At 35.8% G+C, this 24324-nt stretch overlaps 1 protein-coding gene across 1 annotated transcript in view; it reads right to left on the bottom strand.

The window, feature by feature from the left end:
• LOC136027290 (serine/threonine-protein phosphatase 6 regulatory ankyrin repeat subunit A-like) overlaps nt 1–24324 on the bottom strand; it is a 117799-nt gene that overhangs the window by 10425 nt on the left and 83050 nt on the right. The window contains exons 13-16 of the mRNA XM_065704388.1: nt 20249–20366; nt 14499–14718; nt 13475–13559; nt 3346–3578 (exon numbers count right to left, since the gene is read on the bottom strand). Coding sequence (XP_065560460.1) covers nt 3346–3578; nt 13475–13559; nt 14499–14718; nt 20249–20366 — 656 coding nt within the window. The remainder of the gene's footprint in view (nt 1–3345; nt 3579–13474; nt 13560–14498; nt 14719–20248; nt 20367–24324) is intronic.

The raw sequence follows: 24324 nt of genomic DNA on the forward strand, positions 1-24324 counted from the left end.
AAAATAAGCTAATAAAAAATTTTTAGTCCAAGCTGGAGAATTTTGGTGATACTATGCGAAAAACAGTAAACTCCTGTCTCAGTGTGAAAACAATTGAAATCCTGACTTGGTGCCAAAATTTACTAATTCTAAACTTGTTGTAAAAACCAAGCAAGTTCAAGCAACACTTACGCCTCCTCCATTGACGGCTTTATTTACCAGAAATGTGCGCGAGCTGCAGCTGGACGGATTGGAAACATGAAATGATTTTCAATTTTCGTGATACGAGGGCAAAGATTTGCCCAGCAGTCACTCTAATCCCACTCTTTTCCCCATAATCTTTTTAACAAAAAGTTAGGGACGTTGCACCTTGCTTGAAACGAAACTACCCAAGATTTTCAATCTGTATGATTTAAGAGCCACAGTTTGCTAATGCCTCCGACAGCCCCTCCCGACCAACAACTTTTAGCATAAAGGTACCAATGGTTCTTGAAACGTAATTTATAAAAGAAATCTCATCTGTATGATTGGTGGAATAAAGCGAGTGAACAGGGTTTTTATGCCAGTGCTTCTTATCTGCCGAGGCACTAGCAGACTTCAAATTTTCATAAGTCAGAGATAATATAACTTCGACTCATCCGTTGAATATGACCGAGCCATTGAAGTAGCTGAATCCGGGTGGGAATTGTTCTTCACATTTTAAGCCATTCGAGGAGTTCCACACTTGAGACTCTATCAAGGTATGTGAATTCAGCGATACGTACCAGGCATTTAGCTTAAAACGCTGCATATCAACACTGGTTATCCACCTTTGGCGTCTAAGTTTCGCATGAGTAGATTACAGTGGGGGTAATTAAGGTGTCAAAAAGTCATACCTAACTCAGCAGATTTAGACCCTTGCCGCGCCATAGGGGCTTCAATGTTCAAGTTTCACATGAGTAGATTACGATAGGGTTAATCGAGGTATCAAAAAGTAGTGTCTTAATCCGTAAAGGCAGATCCTTGCTGCCCCATATGGGGATAATAGATTTGAACCTAAAACTCACAAGGGCAAGCCTCGTTTTTATATCGTTTAAGTGATTGTTGTCACTGGTGATCAGACTACCAAGGTAGGGGAATTCATCTACCAACTGAATGCTCTCTCCCTTAAGTTTGAGGTATGGCTCAATTGCATCCTGCAGCTTTTGTGAGCAGCATACAGCTTTTTTTATGTTATGTCAAATAAAAAATGTTATGTTCAAAGTATACTTGTATCTTGCTTTCGGTAAAGCATTAATTACACTTTAGCCTTTAGGGAGTTGAAGATAACGATAGTCCCATATTTACTTATGGTAATTTCTGTTAGGCTTAATCAGTTTGTTTTAAGCTTGGTTTATTATATCAATTCATTTCAGACCTTTATACGTTTAATACCGTTCTTTAATTTTTCTTTTGAAAAATTTTTGGGAATCTTTTTTAATTAATTATGTAAAAAGGACTAGTTCTTTTAAAATTAGGTGTTGATTGGTTTTTAGTTCTTAAATAACTAAATCACCGACTAGAAAATGAATGTACGAGCTCAGTGAGATGTTCCCACAAGATCTATTATAGTAGACTTTTAATAGGGCCTCTTGATGCTTCAAACAGGATGGATGTGTTATAGTTTGTCAGATGACAATTTGGTCCCATTAAGAGCAACATAGAATAAAACAGCACCTTATTAAGAGATCATCTCTTTAGATATTCAAAAGTAGCAAAAGGACTAAAAATTTTCGTTTGAATGAGCCCTATCTCGGTTTCTTGAAACCATAGCGTTAATATAATTATCTACGAAAAATAGTAGGGTGGTGGGGACAGAGAGGTTCTGATTCATCAAAAAATGAAGTTTAAAGCGAAATTTTACAATTATCTGAGGGCAGGGGTCCAAATCCCATAAAAAGGGGAGCCCGGGGGTATCCCCCTTACTAAACTGAAAATTTACCACCTTTAAGTCGTTTTTAGGATATTTCTACACTCGCAAAGCTTAAACAAATATATGCATTTTTATAACAATTTTTGATAAAACAACAGTTAATGAATGAAGTTAATTCTCAATTAGGTCTACTTATAAGTCCGCATTTGTATAGGTCTACTGTCTAGTGGTACAGTATTATGCTTTTTAAGATTCTTTATTGCTATATGGTAGGAGTTTAATGACAAAAATATATGTAAATCAGGACCAATGACCAACCTGATCTATATAATTCGTTTTAGATGTCAGCACACGCTGAGAACTTGATAGAGTACCCATTGAAATCACATAATAAAGTTTAAAAAAAAGGGACAATTTGATGAATAAATGAGTATCATTAAAGTGGGCTCACTGCAAGGATTCCAAGGAGGAAAACTAGTTGCTAACACCATGAAAACGTGTTGCATACCTATTTTTATTGCAGACAGAACGAGAAAAATTGAAACAAGGTGAAGCAAAAAATTAAACTTGGCGCCCTCGCGGCACCAAGTGCAATATTTAAATTTCTTCCCCATTTTTTTGGTTTTTATCCTTAGGGTATTAAGTATCATTTTCCCTAAGGGCACACCTGTCAGGTGGCAGGTAGACCGGCAGCCTGGCCCGCCTCTATGCTTTTGTTAAAACCCACAGTTCCAGCTTAGTTATTTCTTTATCGATGGAATTTCATACGTTAAGCAACAGAAAAAATATAGAAACTTGAAAAAAACTCTTATTTATTTTGAGTTTTACATAATAGTTCCCACAAGACACTATTCCTAATAAAACTAAACTATGGCCCTTCTTAGAAGTTGAAACATTGGAATTTGTGAAAAAAGGAGATTTAAAGCAAAAACTGTACATTTTGAAAAAATCGAGGCTTGTTTTTAGATTAAAGAGATGAAATTACACAAAGATAAGCGGTTTTTCTACATTCCTTTAAATCATCATTGACCAATCAGTTGATGATTGTTTTATATCACACTGCTATTTAAAGCCGTTTCTTCCCAATGTTTAGAAATACCTAATAAAAATTCGCTTTGTTAAACTTTGCATAGAATTCAAGGTTTTCATTAAATATTCACATGTTTTGTTTTTTAACAATAATTTATATAATGGGAAACAAAATCTTGAAAGATGGAAACAATTAGTTAAATAGGAGGGTTGTGACTGTTCTTCCTGACTTTTTTTTCCTTGCATGCAACTCTGACCATTTAAAAAAAGAAGAAGAATGCTTTGAAGAAAAAAACATACAGAAAGAAGCGTTTAGTGGTTTTTTTTTGGCGTATGGGGGGTGGCAGTGTTTTCGCTTCAGAAACACAGGGTTTTCTACATTTTGTCATAATAACCTTTTAAACTTCTGAGATGAAATGTGACTTAAGAGATACTTTAGATCTTACCAATACTTCTACCATTTCCCCTTGCACAGGCGACAACCAAAGGGGTCATCCCGCTGTTATCCTTCACATTTAAAGATACTCCTTGCTTTAGTAGTAACTGCAAACAATCTTCTCTATCATAGCCAGCTGCAATGTGTAGGGGAGTCCGGCCTAGACCATCCTTAATACTATTGACCGTTCTATTTAACTGACCTTCAAGAAGAATTCTTGTGCAACTCAAGCTACCGTTTTTCCTGAAATACAAAAAGCAAATATATCAATGATTATATGAATGTGTGCTAATACGCAAGATTCGTCTTAAAGTTTTTAAGCTTGAAGAGGGTCAGGGTTACCAAACACCTCAGGTCCCTTTCATTTTCAGGGTCAAAATCATCTACAACATTCAGGTTGTATATGACAACTATGTAAGTGAGAAACTGGACCTTTGGAGGAGCTAAATCTTTTTTTAGGGCATTCTTCCAACTACATCAACATTTTAATTAATTTTTTCTTTTGTATTTTTAATAGTTTAAGATACTGAATGAGAACAATATTTAGTCTATTAAAATGGGAGTTATATAGAGTCAGTATTTTAAGCAGTATAATAAGAGATTTCTGTAAATAGATACGTTTATATATTCGACCAAATTAAAACTACTTTCTGCATAAGACCTCTTATCAGAATAGTAACTATTGGTTAGCATAGACAGAAGAACAAAAAAAGGGAGGAGACAATTCATAATACTCCAATGGATTGTTTCAGTTCAAGTTTACAGATTTGTTGGTAAGAAGAAACAACCTACTCGTCCCGAGTCAGCCCGGTCGTGAAAAAGTATTTAGGATATACGAAAAGTTGATGTCGAGAACCGTGGAACCACCCTCTCCCCTTTCCGTCACCATCCCACTTTTAAGCTGATTATACTTCTTTGTATATCCGATTGCAAGCAATGATTTGAAACTTCATTCATAGGTCAAAATCTGTTTTAGGCCTGGTGTTTTCCAAAGCCCTTTAATCTTTGTAAGGTTTGAAAGTGATTAACCCCTTAAGTAGTACTGTCCTTTCCTCATATTGCTTTTAAACCATTTGAAAGAGTGCTTATATAAGATCAAACACTCCAGGCGCATGACAAAACAATCTCGAGTGGCAACAAACGGAGCTCAAGAAAAATAATTATTTTCTTTGCTCACCGTCCAGATGAGAATAATGATAGCCTTGCACAGACTCTGGCCTCTACAGCTATTCTATGTTAATAAGAAAGCCAAAAGCCTTGCTTTACAATCCCATGATTTGGAGACTTTAAAATCTGCCTATTAGAAAACTTGTCATACAGGGATGGTTCTTGGTGAACTTCTACAGAGTGTGGTTGCTTCACTGATTCCCTGTCAGAAAAAGGAATTTTTTGTTACTGTTTACAAAGAAATAACTGTTGCTAACATTTAAGTGACTAGGGGGCTCAATCTTGTCGTTTCTATATGAATAGTTTTCTGAATTTGTTCTTTGTTAGTCATTTGTTTTATTTTATGATTTGGTGTCAAAGGTCTCTAAATAATGTCAGTTCAAAATATTTTAGTACTAAATAATTTAAGAATCCTATTTTCTAGATATAAGCGTTAGAGAGAGAAAGAAAATATTACGAGAGCTATTTAGAATTCGAATTTACGTCTAAGTTAATAACGGCATATAGACTACACTGAATTTTATGCAATAATAAAAAAACGAGGGCTTTTACGATCGAAATAAAGAGCAAAGCTGAAACTTCCGAACACAAAACTATTGCTTCACAAAGCAAGCAAGCATTTCTCAATAAAACCAGTGGAAAAAAAAGGACAAGTGATATCCCTAAATATGTGCAAGATTAAACAAAAATAGCCCTTTAATGAAAACACAGAGCTCACACATAAAAAACAAGAAAGCTTTACTCTCATAGAGTATAAACAAAAATAAATAGTTGATTTATTCATGCTAGTTTCATAGATATATGCTGCGGCGGAGCAACAATTTTTGTTCCGTTCTAAGTTTCAATTTCGATATTTAATTCGAGAGCCGGCGTTCACCCACCCCACAGAAAATACCCCCCGAATAATACCCCTTGGACAATCCCCTCAATAATTCCAGATATTCATTAGAATGGAAATTGAAAGTTCTACTTACCTGTTTAAGTCAGAGGCAATCCTATAGCATTAATATTTCATATAGCATTAATAGTTCAATAACATTAATATTTGGTCATTTTCTTTTTCCCAGAGGGACTTCATATAGAAGAGGTGGTCGTATAAATTTCGGAGGTGGTTCATTGGATTGCATATTAAAAGTTCTAGTACCCTTTTTCAAGAGCCAAAAGTGATTTGAGGGCAACAAGCCACCCGCCACACTGTTTTTTCCCCAAACACATCTGATCAAAATTTTGAGATAGCCATTTTGTTCAAAAATGTCCAAAGATCAAATAACCATGCCTCCAGATTTGACAACCCCCCTTTCAGGCCACGGGTAAGAGCTGTAAGCTATGCAAGTAGTCCATTGTGAACATATAAAGTTTTTATGAGGAGAGCGCCTTTGGAAGAGGCTTATTCAATTGTGAATAGAAAGTTCCAGTGCCCGTGTTTGAAATTTAGCATGCTTTTCAACCAATTGCTACCGAATGAGTTGTTACCGAATACGGTGTCTTAAAAAAAAATTTTGACAAAAAGTCCAACTTTAACAACAAGAGTAAGGTCTTGAGCAGGGATGCCCCCCCCTCATGTACAGAATAAATTCTGTTTGTTTTAAGTTTTAATGTTATTCCTTACTTTCAGTTGAAAAAGGTTGTTTTTAAAAATTTAATTCCAGATCGTTTTTCAAATCATGCCCAGGCTGAACCAAGATACGATGTGGGCTACCAGCAAAATAAACACATGATTTATTGCAGTTAAAATGCATGTGCCAATAATTGTAAATTGGTTGGTAACTTCCCGCTTTTTCTGTTTTCAGTTTGATAATTCAAAACTTGGATGGCAAGTAAAATTTCGGCCAGGATTTGATTATTCAGTGAAATTTTTGACGAACAGTAGTTTTGTTGAACAAGTTCTTAATACAAGAGGTTCAAATCTCTGCAATGGGGTTTCTTATTATTTTGTATTTAGATAGGGAGGGAGATGCCTCAAAGGGTGCATTTTAGTGTCAAAACATCCCAACTATAATTGAGCCTACAGATAAATGCAGAATTAGTTCTAAGGGAGAGACGAGGAGAAGATGGAGGTAGAAACTAATATATAGTCTCAAGGGCCGTATCAAGGTCTTTTATTTGGGGGATCAAAAATGTGTTTTATGCATTTTTATTACGTTTTTACAAGTCGAACAAACATTCCCACACCTCACTGATCCTTCACGTAAAATACAGAATTAGTTCTAAGGAAGAGGCAGGAGGGCGAGTGGGAGGTAAAAATTGATATTTAATTACTCTTGATGTCTGGTAATATTTCTGCTGTACGATGTTATTATGAAAATAAAGAGTAACATTAAACCATAAAATGAGCATAGTTTATTCCGTATAGAAGGGGGACTGCACCTTCCTCATTCACATCTCCGCGTCGGTCGCAGAAACTTTGGAGGATGCTCATTCGATCAAAAATTGAGGAATTTCCCGGGGGAAATTTTACACAGGGGGTATTTACCAGGGGGAGAAGTAAACGCCTACACCCATTTAATTCCGTTGCACAAAATTGTTTTGTGTTAATTTTTTTTTCTTTTTTAACAAAAAAAAATTATCATTTTTGGTTAGCCCAGGGGAAATAACATCGTTAACTGACACAGTGATGGAAGAATGTAAGCCTCCAGTTAACGGTTCTCAACGACAATGATTTCAACGGTGTAATTTTTATGTAATCTAGTGAAAATGACACCAACTAGCGCCATTTTGGTGCCATAAAGCACTTTATTCTACTGCTGTTACAACAAATTTATAAAAAGTACATTGCAATGAGAATTAACTTTCAAATCAGCCCTTAAAAATCTCTCGATGATCTTTCGGTAACCTACTAGGACCAGCAAAAAAAAAGTTTCAATCCTACCCATTTGAAAAAGTAACTTTCCCTGTTTTCCAAGATTGGAAATTATAAGCCTCCAGTTTGGGGTTTTCAACAACGGCAATTTTGATGTAGTTCATGATGCGTCATATGCGTGATGCGTCTCAAATTGTGTTTTTCCAAATTTTTCGAATTAAGTTTCATAATTACAAATTATTTTTCTGTTTAGCCTGAATGACCATTCTTATTTCTGAATCAGCGTTCTCCTAGAAAACGAGTGTGTAAGACTCCAGTTACTGTGGACCGTGATTCACTCTTTATTAGGTTGCAGCTATTGCTGCAACCACGATACTGTTCTTATCACTGAATGAACGATACCCTTAAAACTTTGAAACAAAGCATTATCACCATATGAGAAAGAGTTGAACTATACAAACAACATGAGTCTACCTTGAACTAAATAAGTGTTTTCGAACTGGGACGTTAGAAAAACAGAAACCTAGCTGCAGTTCAGGCATCATAGGAAATAGCTGTATAAGTAGAAAAAATAGAAAGCCCATTACTATTTCTGCCACCATCATACCTTGTTTATCAAGGTCGATTAGACTAGTTCTTGGAGAAGCGAGTGAAATTACAATGCGTAACAAATCTCTGTCCCATCCACACAATTCACGCGAGTCGCATTTCATACCTGTAGAGAGTACATGTAAATGTATACATTTCATACATGTAGGATGTAGAGAGAAAAAAGGGTTTTATCAAGAGAAATCAAATACATTAAATAAGTTTCTGTCTTGAAGTGGATTAAAACTACTACGAAAGATGAAGACTTCAATAAGATGATAAGTTTGTTCTTTGAAAGTAAGGCTAACAATTGAAAATTCTGCGTGAAGCACATACCAATGGAGCACCAGCCATGATTGGTTCGAGATTAGGATTTAAAATCAAAGTTTGTACCGCAAGCAAAGAGAGAAGACTGAGTCACTCACCGATCTGTCCTTGGTACCAAGACTCTCAAGACCTTTGCAAGAAGTGTTCGACCATTTAGTGACTTAATTGTCAATTATATAAAACTAGCTGTTGGGGTGGCGCTTCGCGCCACCCCAACACCTAGTTGGTGGGGGCGCTTCACGCCCCCAATCCCCCCCAGGCGTAAGTCGTTACGCGCCATATTAGTTACGCGCCATTGTAGTTGTGTCCCTGTGTCCCACCTGTGAATATAGATAGATATATATTTGTATGTTTTTAACTACGTAAAACTTGCGAATATACAACATTCTTCACTGTCCCATTGTCTGTGCATATAAATAGATTGTCAGGTTTACCGACTCTTGAACATGCAACATATAATTGTCCATGGGAAAAACAATCCGTATTCAGATCTATACCTCATTATTCTAATGATTGCCCTTGAGCTTTGTTGATAGTGATTGCTAATCGAACATTCCCTGTGTCCCGGTCGTCATTTATATACCCCCCCCCCCCTGTGCCCCGGCGTCCCCGTTGTAGTTGTGTCCCTGTGTCACGGTCGTTATTTATATTCCCTGTGTCCCGGTCGTTATTTGTGTCCCGGTGTCCCAGTCTGTAATTTCTCTTTGAGTGTCCCGGTCGTCATTTTTATTCCCTGTTTCCCGGTGTCCCGGTCTGTAATTTCGTCAGTCGACAAACATGACGTGAGTAGACAAACAACTTCATGAAGGCATAATGCTCAATCATTATAATTAAGCCAGTCGACAAACATGCATGACGTCAGTCAACACACAACACACAAACAACTTATTTTTATATATATAGATCTACTGCTCTCTGTCTTTCTCTTTGAGAAAAGTCTGTAATTTCTCTTTGAGTGTCCCGGTCGTCATTTTTATTCCCTGTTTCCCGGTGTCCCGGTCTGTAATTTCGTCCGTCGACAAACATGACGTGAGTAGAAAAACAACTTCATGAAGGCATAATGCTCAATCATTATAATTAAGCCAGTCGACAAACATGCATGACGTCAGTCAACACACAACACACAAACAACTTATTTTTATATATATAGATCTACTGCTCTCAATACTGGTGCTTTCAAAGAACTATGCAGCACCCTGACCTTTGACCACAAAGCACTTCTATACTGTTGTTTGCCGGCTATCAAAAGAAAATGCTGTTGATCGAATCTTCGAATTGAAAAACAAAATGAAATCAAATAATTCTTAGACATGAAAGAAAAACGTGAGTTTATGAGATATTTTAACAAGACCTGGATCAAAAGAGTAGCATATTTAATCTGAAATCTCGGATCAGCTAAACAAGTTAAATTTAGAATTGCATGGCAAGAAGTAAATGAGCAAATAAATGAGTAATTTGTTTGGTATCCGAATTCCTAGTTAGGTAAAAAATATAAACTAAATGAAATCATATGCCCTCAGCGAAGGAACTAAAAAAATGCACAGCCTAATAACAATAATAATAAATAAATAAACAAAAAGGGGAAAGAAGATTATACAATTTACTACTTTCGAACAAATACTCAAAGACTCTAAAAAAATCGCAGAGTAAAACACCTTCGGTAAAACATAAGAGAAAAAGAACAAAGCAAACTAGCCACCCCCTCCCCCAAAAAATCCAAGAAATAGTAGTAAGGAATTGTAAGTAAGAAACGACGTTTGTCTGTAGTACCCGATACACTAATAATACGGAATTTTGATAATAACTATATAAAAAATCTCCTTTTTACAGTGATTCCAAAATTGTATAATTCATCAATTTTGAAATCATCCAGAAAACATTACAATCCTTTGAAAACTTGCGTAATTTAAGAAAACTGGGAAAAGTCCATAAAAGAGGCGCAATCTCGATGAAAATTGCAACACAATATTCATCATTTCCAAAAACCTTATTATGGAGGTTTCGGATTCCTCTGTTCAAAAACAAGATGTTTTATATTTTTTTCCGAGAAATGCAGGTGCGTGTTTATTTGTGTGTTTTCTTTTTTTTCAGGAGGTGATCCTATTAAAGAAGTAGTCATAGAATATCTGGAGAGGGTTCACTTAAACGGAAATTAAACGTTTTAGCGTTCTTTTTTAGACAGCCATTAAGATCCAGATTTTAGCAGAGCAAAATACTTATTCCTACTATTCTGCGCCGCTAAACAGAAATTTTGGCCTGAATAGTGCCAAAATATTATCTCCGAAAAATTCTAAGATTACATATCGATTTTGAACAATCAAAAAGCTATATGAATTCCCTCTCAGATCCTAACATAATACAAGTAATAATGTCAAGTGGTGCCGCATTTGTTCCCAAACCTAAACAGAGTCAATATACAAAGAAGGTCTATTATGTAAAACATATACACAGTATTACTATCGGTTTTAAAGCATTGCATTGCTGCAAAATAACTATAGGGGAAGGGTGGAAGGTCATTGAGCCTTTTTTGGAGGGAGCGGGTGTGCAAACCCATCAAAGGGAAATTTTTTGGACAGATTTTCCAAATCTTTGCCAGAGATTCTTCGATCAATCTAGAGACGGGTTGAGTCTCCGGTATCCTCTCATTTGGAATGACATATTCGAACTAAGCAAGTAATATGGATGCTAAGGGAATAGAAAATTTTATGGTTTGAAGGAGATGCGCATCAATAAGCTTCCCTATTGTTGAGAAATTACCCTAATCCAATTCTCACTAAATAGTCGTTGTCATAACATTGGGGGCAAAAAGTCAAACTTCAGCATGGACAGGAGAGGTTAAAGGGGAGAGGCAGCATCCCCCTCAAACACGGGATAATTTTTATTCAGTTAAGCACAAGTTAAACTTCACCCCAAAAAGTGGCGGGTTGAGGTGGCGGCAGTCTCCTAATATATGGATAATTTCTATTAATTTCAAGTTTCATTGTCGCTCTTTACTTTCACTTGATTTTTTTTTCTAAATTTAGTATAGAGCTATAGATAAGATAGAATTAACCTTTAACAAAAATCAAGCAGAGTAACCTAGCATATTATTTTTCAACAACGGATGGGAAAGACGAACAATTTCTTTATCATCCAGCGAAATCAAAATTCTAAATAGACAATTACTTAAACTAAACCTAGATCACTCCCATTTGATTAGAGACTGACAAGGATTAGAACCAAAATTAGTGGAACAGTGATGGACACAGTCTATACGAAAAATACCCAGTTAATATCTCGTTGAATGCAGACTGTTTCTTTGATAAAGATCAACCAAAATCATCGAAAAGAATCAAGCAATTGAGAAAGAGGCAATGTCATAGGCAATAAGCTCATAGGCACTCTCGTAGGAGACTTAACCTGGTAATTATTAGCTTCAACGCTGCAAGTAGTGTCATCAGCAATTAGCTATGCTATTCTGAAATCTTTCAGAGTACTAGAAATGTTATTAACGTAAATGAGGAAGAAAGGACCCAGACCTGAGTCCTTGGGCTTACCAACAGCATTTGACTGGGCCACATCAGTAGAAACATTATCACTACCACCAAAAACTGAGTGCATAACCTAGAAATTCACTGGTGATGTGTAAATTTCTCAATAAAACTCTAATTCCACAGTTATCACGCTTAAACTACAAAATAGAGCAGAAAATTGTGTCAAATACCTTCTTTATATCAAGAAAGATGACAGCTCAAATTTAATTATTATCTAGGTTAACAATTAATAATGCGTGCTCATTCGAGTGGTTTTTATGCAACTCCGAAAATGGGACGGAGAGAGAAATAGAGAAAAACAATCTTTTACCAACAGAGAACACTCAAATGTTACACAGATACCTTCCTATCAACTTTGAAAATTTTCAAGTGAGTCGCCACCTTTATGCAAGGTGGTGATAATAGCCGACTCAAAGGTTCTCGGGATTGATGCAATGGTAAAGCAATGTTCTTCATGTGTACCAGAGGCATCTGCAGTCAAAACAATTACAACCCTTAAAAAGTTTATGGATGACCCGTTCGTCCGTTTGAAAGCACCCTTTTTAAGTATATTGGTAATGCTAATAAGTTCTGCCGTCGTCCGAGATACAAAAATCGAGTCTTTACTAAGGCAAGGTAGGTAGTTTTAAGATGTTTTTTTTTAAGTTAGAATTGGCAGAAAGCGAGGTAGTCTTGACACCAACAACCATAAATAGTTGTTGAGCGAGCTAAAAGCCTTTTGTTTGCCTGTGCCCCACTGCTTCCCATCAGGAATGAACTACCTTTATTATTAGAAGAATGAATGAAATCCCATGTTTTTAAGGACTAGTAAGCTTTAAATATATGTCTGTTTTTCCGTAAGAATCTTGGTCTGTACAACCTATTTTTTCCCCTTATTGACAGCAAAAAAAGTAAGAGTAAGTCTTGCATGTTGTCGGTTTTAGTGGGTGCCTCAGAACTGCCCCAGAGCTTTAGAGAGAATTTGCCCAAGCAATGACCTCAGAAAAGCTCCGTTCATGCAATGCTACTTTTAACTTCCAAGTTTTCACAGTAAAGCTACTAAATTGGAGCCGTAAAGTAAATCTTGAAGAGGTTACCATGTATGAACACCATTCCACCAAAAAGGAAGGACTGGAAACATGAATCGTAGACAATCCAAGGGACAAAACTAACAGCTCCTTCTAAGCCCCTGTATCTGGAATTCAACGCTATTTTACAGAATTCTTTCAACAAGATGCAGGTATAGTTTAAACATATAGTCAGAAATGTCATGTATCCTTGGATGTTGACGACGTTCGCGACGAAGTGCACTGCGAATTTTTAGACCTACGAAATGACTCCTCTCAGAGTGATAAATTTCAAGAAAAACCGTCACGATTGATTTACGATACGTTATTCATATTGCAAAGATTCTATAGTTTCTTTTCGAATACTGTTTCCATTTACTTATACTTACCCCCTGCGATAGTGTATTTTCAACTCTTCTGCAAGACAAAAGCCAGGAATAAGCTGGAATTTCAAAATGAGGTCCGACTGGGATTGACAAGACTCAGCCAAGAATCAAAACACTTACCGAGCACAATGGCTACACTAATAATTTATTCTAAGTGTAAATACAGCTACTTCTGCTTAGTCCAAAATAGGCGCATCTGACGGTTTGACCATGATAATTTGGCAACTTGTCCAACAGCTATATTTATTTTCTACATTAAATATTTAATAAAGTAAGAAAATATGATACTTACAGGGCACAGTGAATTGGTGAAAAACTATTACCACCAAGGATTAAACCACGTTGCGAACAAAGAACCTGAAGACAATTACCTTGACCTAAAAAAAAAAAAAAAATTGCAACTGATCAACCACCAAACTCGTGGGTTGTTTGTTAATTACGAAGGAACTAAATTGCTAGCGAGATGAAGAATAAAGAGCAACAATAACAATAAAAATAATTAAAATATCACTGATGTATAATCCTGACTTGCTATATTCAACCACAGAGCAATTGCTGGAGCAGCCAATGAAAAGTAGCTCGAATGAACAAGAACATAAATTCAGATAACTCAGTATTTGCTTTTTTCAAACCCTTAGATGAGCACAATCTTGAACATGCACACCAAAAATATAATTAAATGAAACACCGATAAATAACAAAGCAACTAACAAAAGCCACCATAAACCAAAACAAAAATGAATTCATGCAAAAATATCGGATTATTAGCACATTTTGTCTCTTATAAAATGAGCCTAGAATGAGATTAGAACAAAAATGTACCGGAAAAATATCTGACAGAAAAGCTGATGTGCAAATACCTCTACTTAGGGATGTCATGCAGGAGGTTAGCAAAACCAAAATAGAGAAAACAGATAGCGCATGAGTATATTACATTTGATGAGGCAACTTTTCCAACAGAACTTCTATGAACATAGAATAATGATAAAAAAATTTAACTGTTCACGAAATAAACAAAAAAATTTTTAAATAGGGAGATCGGTAAGGAGTTCTCAGAAATTGGTTTACGACAAATATCTTTGTTTTGGAAAAGAAACATTCACAATTTTGTCAAAAAATAAGAATTTCAATCGTGAGAATATTTAAGGGTATCCCCCTTCCTCCTAAAAAAAGTTCTAGTACGATGCATCTGACACGCATTTTTAATGTTTGAAATTTTGGGATTCAAAACGAAGGAAAAAATTAAATAGTAACGATCCAGTTTTATCATATTTTTTAGAAATACACAAAACGGAAATGAGAAAAAGAAAACAAACCTTTATAAGAGGCCCAATGCATTGCTGTAAAACCTTCCTTGTCTTGGATGTTTGGTAATTCTAAGTACTCTTGACCATACTCAAGGAGAGTCTGAATAATATCGCTAAAGCCTAGTGCAGCAGCTAAAGTTAGTGCGGTTTTTCCTTCTTTTTCTTTGTGCAAAATGTTGGCCGAATGAGATAATAAAATTCTAACACAGGCAAGGTCGCCACTTTGTACCTGAAAAAGGGAACAACTTTTAAAGGTGATAAAAACACCACAATCGAAATACTTGATAAACTATAGATAAAATGAATTAAAAAATGCTTACTGAAAATAAATTCCTTTATAAGTGTTCAGGATAAACAAATCAAATTTCAGACAAACTGTCTTCAATGCATTTTAAAGAAAGTAGCTGGATTAATTGAAACTTTCAGAGATGTTCAGTAATTGACATTTGAGCTAGTTCCCGAAAATTCAGTGATTCTGGGTCTATCACTCTTTAAAATATACAAGCTGGTTAGTCTGAAAATGCACAGTTTAAATAAGAGACAAATACTTTACATACGGGGACCATTTTTTTTTCTTTTTCAATGTTTTTACTGAATATGTCTATAATTTGCCACTTTGACAATTCTGCAACCCCCCCTCATTTGAATGAACCTGATAAGGGACATGCCTCATAGCCCTAAAAGCATTTTTTTGAAGAACTACAGAGATTGATGAAATTTTGTATAGAGCAGTCAGGAGAACAAATATGACATGAGCGACGCTATTTGCGCAAGTTTACCTTCGTCTTCGTTTTATGTGTTGATTTCATTCTTCAGGAAAAGGTTTTTTATTTTGTTTTAACATCTGTTGTTTTTAGTTTCTCAATAATAAAAAATATTTGATTTAAAAATTGTAAGAATAAACGCAACATAACGTGTAAGCATGTCCCTGGAAGTTACTGGGCCTTATAAGATTTTCTGATATCGCAAACTGAATTTTGGATTTATGACATGAGTTCAACTAAACTTTCTACGGAACGAAATTGCCGGAAAACGGCAGCTTACGGTGGCGGTTTTCTTTCTAGTGCACAAAAAAGACACCAGAACATTATTCTTTCATCTAGGTGAGGCTTGTAGGTTCTTTTTCTATGACAATTGCTACGGCACAATCATCTAACAAAAAAAAGTCCCCACTCCCTTAAACATATTTCTAAGTTAACGAGAAGTTAGAAATTCAAAACAGAGCATTTTTGAGCTATAGTTTTCAGTTTTTCAAGGCAGGTGGGGGTGTTCCCGAACAATGTTGATCTTCTTCCCTATTCCTCTCTCTGCAGCAAAGTAGGGTCGTGTAATCCTCTACTCTTCCTTAAAATTGTTTCCGCAATATATATATCCATTTAATTAACATATATCCATTATCCATTCATATATATCCATTCAAATGAAGGAAGACTAAGTGGTTACTTGCCGACTCCAGATATTTTGAAGGACCTCTAATATAAAATTTAGGAAGTCAAAAGAGTTCTTAGCTTAAACAAGTTCTTACGAATGTAAACTAATTCGGATAATTTATTTTTAAGTTTTTTTTTTTTTGGGGGGGGGGGGCACCAATCTTTTTTCGTTCTATCTTTTCTCGTGTGTTTGAATCCTCTTGGACCAATAGCTGCTCAGAAAAAAAGAAACATGCCCTCAAACGAATTTTTTTCGGGATCATACACCCATCCGAAGCTTTTTTCTGTGCAAGAGGGTTTTCTTGGTCCAAGAGCTTAGGGGTATATGTTCAAAGTGGTTCAGAGAAAAAAAAAAGTAATTTGTGAACGTTTTTCAGGGGAACCGATATTCTGTTCTTTTTCGTGAATGAAGGTTCTCTTGATCAAAAGACTTAAGGATATATGTTTTGAGCCAAGCCCAAAAATTTGGCCCCTTTAGAATCCATTTTAGCGTGGACGTCGCTGCAAAGGTAATTTCTTATTCCTTTTTCTTATCGTTCCCATTGTTCCAGGGACTTGCAGCTGTGAGTTTCAAACGGATTAGGCACAGCACGTTTTTTTGGCCAAAAAAGTTTCAAGCTAGTAGAATGAAAAGGTTTTTTTGGATCATATTCGGATCCATATTTAGGAGGACCATGCACCAACTAAAAAACGAAATTTTGGCCCTTTCAGAAGCCCTCTTTGTATGCAGAATCAAGTTTTCTTGTCAATTTTTTCTTTTCCATTTTGGAATTATCATTGGTCAAGGACTCAAGGGCATAAGTTTTAAGCTGACAGGAAAAAACTGGTCCTCTTTGGGACACCATTAGGGCACGACCCATGATCCAGGGACTTAGGGTCTCAGGTTCCCAGTCACTAAGAATAATTTTATTATGGTTCTTTGTCAGGCGCCATCTTCGGGAGAACCATTATTTTTTCTTTCTATTTAGCTTTCTGTATTGGGGTTCTCTTAGCCCAATGACTTAAGCATATAAGCTTTGAGCCAGTCAAAGAGAATTTTTAGGACCACTTCCACTCTATTTCAGGGAGCCCGTGCCCACAAACAATTTTGTGTGCATTAGGTTGCTCTTGGCCCAATGACTCACGAATTTCACTTTAAAACTGATTAGAGACTACCCTTATTTTACGTTTCCTAGAGCGTTCTCAATGATTATTATTTTTAATCACCAAGTTTGGTTAAAAATAGGAATCAATGAGTCTTACTGTATTAATTGGTTATTAATTAGTTATATTATTAGTTATTAGTTATATTAATTAGCTATAGAATTACCCTGAACTCTCATGTTATTTTAGAGTTATCAAGAGACTCTTCAGTATAATAAGTCTTTTGTACATTAAAGCAAAAATTGGTTAACTCAAATTTTTAAACGATTAGTTGATATTTTGTTCATCCCTTATAGTTCATTTGTGACGGCAGTGCATCAGGTTTTCTGTTTTATAATTCGATGTATAGGCTTTGGGACTTGCGACAAGTACCATAAGTCTGGAGAGTATACAACCCTGAACGTACTCTCACACTAATTATAATAGGTTGTCTAATTTTCCAAAAACAATTACTGTCAATGTATTTAATACTTAATGCCATAAACTTGGAGGGACTTAGAAGTGATGATGATAAACTTTAATTGATAAGATAAGTTCAAGTCACAATTTTTAGGTAAGAGCGTTTAAAGGCTTTTAGTTAATTTTTTTTAGTTAAAATTCAAAAATTTTTTTTTCAATCATCACGCAAATCGTTAGCAATATTATGGTTAAATTTTTAAATTCAGTGCAAAAATGATTCTAAAAGATATGTTTTAGCTTATCAGAAATTCTATTTTAATTCCCAGCTTTTTTGGGTTTTGGATAAAAACAAAAATCATATGAGCACAGGGAAGTTGAAACTTAAAACTAACAAAGATTTTGAAAATGAGAAAGGCTACCACCCACTTAATCCTTCCACTCTTGTCACTAAATCCTAGTGTTTCATTACAACAATACTTTCATTTAGGTTTGTTTGCAATACACAATAAAATTGTTACCTTCAATATTTTGAAAGACGATAGATAAACTAAAACCCATAATCCCAACCAGCTAAATTTGTTAAATTCTTGCATGTTTTCATTAAAGCGCGAATTAGACTTTACAGATTTATAAAGATCCCTCCTATCACAGATCACAGATTTATAAAGAGCGGAGGGTTTAAGAGGGACGGAAACCTCCCTCACATATAGGGCAATTTGTGTCCGTTTAAGTTTTGAGTTTACTTCTACGAGGAAATGCTTGCTTATTTTGTTAAACTTCGGTTTGTTTTTAATTTCTCAATAGCAAGACAATTTTTGACTTGAAAATAAAGTACGAACAAACACAACATAGTGTAGAAGTATTTCCTGGAAATTTATTGGGCCTTACAAAGCCTTTCAATCCCGAAAACTGAAATTTTGGAAGTCTGACATATTGTCATGATTTCAGCTAAACTTTGTACAGGACGAAATTGCCGAAAAAAAGCAGCTTTTAGAGGCGGAATCTATTTTACTGTACAAGACGGGTACCACATATTTGTTTTCGTTTGGATAAGCCTCTTAAACGTCTTTTTTTATGACAATTGCTTCGACACAGTATCCTCACAAAAAGAAGTCCCCCAGCCACTGGAAAAATTCCACGAGAGGGGTTAGATATGCCAAAAAGACATTGCAGGATACACCTTGCAAAATTTTCAAGGTACTATTTACAATGTTGATCTTTTTCTCAATTCCTCTCTCTGCAGCAGGGCAAGGTAGTTTAAACCTCTATTTCCCATTAAAAGTGTTTACACAACAAGAGTGATATTAACGCTTAGTGTAAAAATTTTCCTTCAAATGAAGGAGGATTAGGGGATTAATAGCTCCTTTCAGGTTTCTTGAAGGACCTCTCATGAAAAACTGAGGAGGTTACAATGTACTTTCCAGCCTCCTCCCTTAGGAATGATCAATTGACTCCCGTTCCTTTAAGCTAATGTAAATGAATCAACTCCTTCAATTGAATCTTTCTAGTTATTGCTTAAAATAATCCTTTACTGCATATTATGTCCTCAGGCTCATATTTTCAGAGGTTGGAAGGTTTTTGAGACAACGAGGTCGACTATCATAATCAGAATTGTTTCCGAGAGTATTATGCCTATTTCGAGTCAACATTATTTTAGTTTTAATTATAAATTTAGGCTGGCTCGGAATAAATCCAAAAATTTTGCTATTTTTCGCTAAAAGATAACATCAGAGAGCAAATTCGTTGTGAAAACAAGTCAGGACAGGTTTATAAGAAAACATTATTCCATCGTTTGCATATTTTAACCTGAGTTTCCCTTCAATTGCATGATCGGTTTAAAATAAGTTAAAAATATCTTCTTGAATAACAGGTTTGGCTATCCTATACTTTCGATTGATCTTCACTGAAAAACAAAAGATTTTGCGACAAGCTTATGGCTGTTATTTGCACCGAAAGGACAAGACGCTTATATCACCGATTTAAGCAGTTTTACATCTATTAATTCACCAAGCCAGAATTGTAAGAGAAGGGAGAACTTGCTAAGAGAACTTGCTTATTAATTGAAAAATGTTTCTCGTTCTCACATGATTTCAACCCCTTTTCAATCTAGAAAAAATCGACAGATCAAACTTAAAAATGTGTTTCTACAAAGCTCAATCTCAGCTAAGTAATCATAGCAGAATTACCGTTGTTACGTTACAACATTAAAATCAATTGCAGAAAAATAAGAGACCAATCTTAATTTATCTTTTTTCTCTCTCTTTTATCCATCCACCTTTTTTTTTTATTTTAATAGATTTGCATTTATAGATGACAGGATCACCCGCGAATATTTGTTCGTTTTTTCCTTTAAAGGATTTAGCGTTTTAGTCCATTGTTGCTGGTAATTTTCTATTCTTATCATTTAGTTTTTACTGTAGTCATTCCCAAGAGCAGATGAGAGGTTGATGGCCTTATTTTTGCTGATTATTGAGCCACTGGCAAGGGGCCCTTAGTTTATTACTCAGACCATTGAGCCACTAAATTAGTATATTTAGTCTAACATGGCTGTTGCTTTTATTACGATTCTTACCATTTGCTGAACCCTTTAGTCATTCTCGAGAAGCACAAAGGAGGCTCTGTGCTCTTTTTTCTGCTGAGCATTGAACCACTGACAAATGGTATTTTATTATGTATGATGCTTGAAATTGAAAACTGAAAAAGAAATTCGAACACCCTGAAACCAAGATACATATATCTTGGTAATGTCTTGGTAATGCAATAGGTAGAATATCGTTCTGTACTTACTGCATAGAAAAGAGGTGTTCTGCCAAAATTATCCGTAGAATTGACATTTGCTTTGAACCTGATAAGAATCTGACCACAAACTGAGTGACCTTTCAGCATGCTTAGCATCAAAGGGGTCCTGAAACAAACATGATTCAGGCTTCAAATAGAATAGTAAACAGTTCATATTACACAGTACAGCACAGTACATATAAGGTCTGACTGCCACAGTTATGATACCCGCGAGAGGAAAAAGCTACCATGTCCAATTGCCATCATTGCAAAGTCAAAGTTCTTCTTTTTTTATCAAAGAGTAAAATTGTGGAATAATAATGATAACACAATTAATAAATAAAAAAGTTCGAAGATTTTAGAAATAAAGTTAAGGAAAAAATGTATTTTAATTATCAGTTCTAATTTATCACTTGATTAATTTTTTCAATGGTTATTTGAGGTCAGTGAGGGATTACAGCGAACTGTTTTGACAGTTATTTTGTTTTAATAATTATGATAAAACAATAACAAACGAAATAATAAAATAATAAAACCGAAAATGACTTGTAGCAAAAATTGTATTTTGTAAAAAAGGAAAACTTGAAAATTAAAAGCACTGTCAACAGAATTAAGCTCTTTCTGATCCATCTTGACGAACATTTGTAACCCTGATCAAAATGTTTTCAATAATCGCTAGTATATAATCGAGATACAGTTCCAGTTTGAATATAAATGTATAATGGAAATCCATTAACAGAACCTTTACAAATTTTGAGCCATAAGCTTTTTTTCAGTTAAAGCTGACGTACTGATGGTGCAAATCAGTACGCCATGGAGTTGTATGGAGTTGTAAGTTCTATGTGGTATTCTTTTAATTGTACCGTTCGGCAACCCAGTAAACTCTCAATTATCCACGATATTGGGTGGACGACGAGTATGGATCAACGTTTTCAGATGATAATCCGAAGTAATCAAACAATTAATTAAATGATTTTAAAATGTTTGTTAACATTAAAGTATTACATTATTATAAGTACATTATAGCTCATTTACATTTTTATTCCTTTTCTCTGTTTTCTTAGACAATTAACTTATTTCTTTTTCGCGTGGACAGCTCTTTTTTAGAGTGATTACTGAAAAGAAAAATATGAATAAATGGTTTTCCAATGAAAAGTAAAGAACGATATTAAACACTAAAACAAATAAAAACAGATGTCGCATAATATGTAAAACTGAAGAAAAACAACAGAAAATTGTGTGGATGAATAAACGTTTGAACTGCAGTTTGACTGTAGCAATGTGTCCACCCAATTTCCAACACATCTGGTTACGTTCTGCACGGATGGTAGGAGGTTTGGAAGTAACATACACCACTAAAGATCCATTCCTCCGGCTCAAGGTACTTACCCCATAAGCTGAAAGAGTTTCTGAGTACTTACGTGTTATGTTCACAGAATGGGTGCACGTTTTTTAAGATCATAATAAGCCAAAGTACTTTTACCTTTACCCTTTCAGGACGGAGTTATGATAGAGCTAAAGAAAAAAAATCCATTTTCAGATTTTAGCCTTAAATGACCTCACATATGATAAATTTGAAACAAAATTTCAGTTTCATTCATTCATTCCAGACCTACAATCATGACTCCAATTGACATCTTCCGCTGTCAAATGCCACTAAATCCATATAATAATCTAAAATGGAAATTCATTTTTAATGCCAATTCAAAGAAGATGAAATACAAAATAGTTATTGGGTATGAAAGATTTAAAACAGTTTCTGTTCTTCACCAGACACAATGAAACCTGACACTTTGAACACTGGATTCGACCATAAGCAGAGCAGAGCCGACATCGTTTCTTATCAGCCACTGCCTCGGGCCGATGCTGGATGCCGTCATAGCGAACACTATCGTATGGCTTTGGTTTGACAAGCTTTGGTCTTTTTGGAGTGGAACAGTCTTGGTCTCTGAGGGGTCTTCCACGAGGCTTTTGAGTTCCATCATTTGTAGAAGTAAGGTAGTTGGCGATTTCGCTCTTGAAGTGTAAGAGGCTCTTATTGTGGGTTCGGCCGTGCTGATCCATATGACGCTGATAAAGCAACCATGCGTTGACGACTGAAAGAACCAAGAAATAGTCAAAGAGACGCATATACCATTTTTTTTCAAGGATATCTATCCTGTACAGCTCAATGAGCATGTCACTGAGGTCAACACCACCCATGAATTTGTTGTACCTAGCAATACACAGGGGACGAACAACGTCGAAGTACTTCTTCAAATTACGGTCCAAGCGTTTGCAGTTGTCTGAAGGTTTGGCGCCGACAAATGATGAAGCAGTGCAGACGCTCTTGTTGTCGAACCACTTCGTAACCACTATACCGCCATTGGTCTCAGCTCTGTAGTCAAAACTTCCTCATCCCTTTTTTTTCAGTACATCGTCAGCTTCGATATTGCAACCTTTCAGTTTGTTTGTCCTGACGGTGCCAGCTGAATGAATCCCGTGTAAAAGGAGCTCGCGAATCAGTGGTATACTTGTGTAAAAATTGTCAAAAAATACCTTGCAGTTTTTGTTTCTTGGAATCGTCTCTGCTAGTCTGAGCACAACCTCTTCTCCCTGACCAAGCTCAGTAGCCGGAACCGAACCTTTCCCAGTATAGACCTCAAAGTCGTAGATGATTCCGCTGGCCCCTGCACGACTGAATATCGTGATTCCCCAGGAGTGGGGTTTGTCCTTGAGGTATTGCTTGAACCTTGGCCTTCCCTTAAAAGGGACCATTTGCTCGTCAATACTCTGCCTTTCCTCTGCAGGGATTTTTGTTATATTTGCTCGTAGTCCGTCTATAACCGGCCGAAGTTTAAAAAGAAAGTTATAGCCGTCTTGACCTTTTGGAACACCAAGACGGTTATCGTTTGCATGAAAAAATCTTCGAAGGGTTTTGAAACTGTCTCTGGGCATGACATCTGCAATGAGGGGAAACCTTGTAGCTCTATTCCAGTGTTGAGACATTGTGGGCTGTTTTATTATCCCTATGAGCATATGGATTCCCAGGAACTGTCCCATCTCTTTATTGGTGACTTTCAGTTGGACACGCTCCTTCTGCGTCGCATAAAAATTGGACTGAAAAACAAGGCCTTTGACCATGTCATCGTCAAACATCTGCTTGAAATATTCAATAGGGGTTGGAACTTCCGGAGGAGGTGGAGGAAGAGAAGAATTCCAGACTACATTGGGTGATTCAAAGTTTTGTTTTCTCCATCGAAATTCTCTGGAAGATGAAGATTGGAAAGGTGTTGCTGTACCAGAGGTAGATGGGTCACTAATGAGAGAGGCAACCAAAGTGGATGGTGGTGGAGATGCACTTCGGTTGACGATGTGTACGTGAGTCAGCGACGATAAAGGTAATTCATCTTCATCGACGTTGTATTCAAGGGAGGGGCCGACAGGGGGGTTCCAGTCAGGACCGTTATCATCTTCCTCATGGTCAAGGTCCTCATCGTCTTCTATTTCCAGATCAGACAGTTTTCCATCTGGTTCAAGAATATACTGAACAGCTTCGTCCCGTGAAAAGATGTGGTTCGCATTTCGTGTAGTCTGGCTTCTGAATAATCTTTCCTCCCTCTTTGACATGATAGCACTAAAAAAAAAAAAAAATCATTAATTATTGTTGAAATTAATTTACATTGTTGTTTGATAAAATGCATGTCAATAAAAAAGTAGTTGTAATATTTATCATTTCTATTGAAATTTACAAATATCAGGCCGGTCTCCATCAAATTTGACCAAATATTTGGATAAGTATGGTTTCTTAGACCAAAGAATTGTTTGGGTTTTCTTAGCTTTCTCTATATCAAACACTATATCTTTATGTCTTTCATCAGATTCAGAACACAGATAATAAAACAACAGAAAAGAATCCAGCTTTTTTGCTTTTCTGCATCCAGACATTTTGCTTTAAGTCATTACTTTGATAACGTTTAGTTTTCTTAGCTTTCAGTAAACCAGAATCAGGGAAAAATCACTTGTTTTTTGAAAAATAATCACTAAAAGTCACAAACTAGGTACCACAACTACAAAGCTACCACAACTAAAAATTCTAAGGTTAC

Source organism: Artemia franciscana, chromosome 5, assembly GCF_032884065.1.
Source record: "Artemia franciscana chromosome 5, ASM3288406v1, whole genome shotgun sequence".
NCBI lineage: Eukaryota > Metazoa > Arthropoda > Branchiopoda > Anostraca > Artemiidae > Artemia > Artemia franciscana.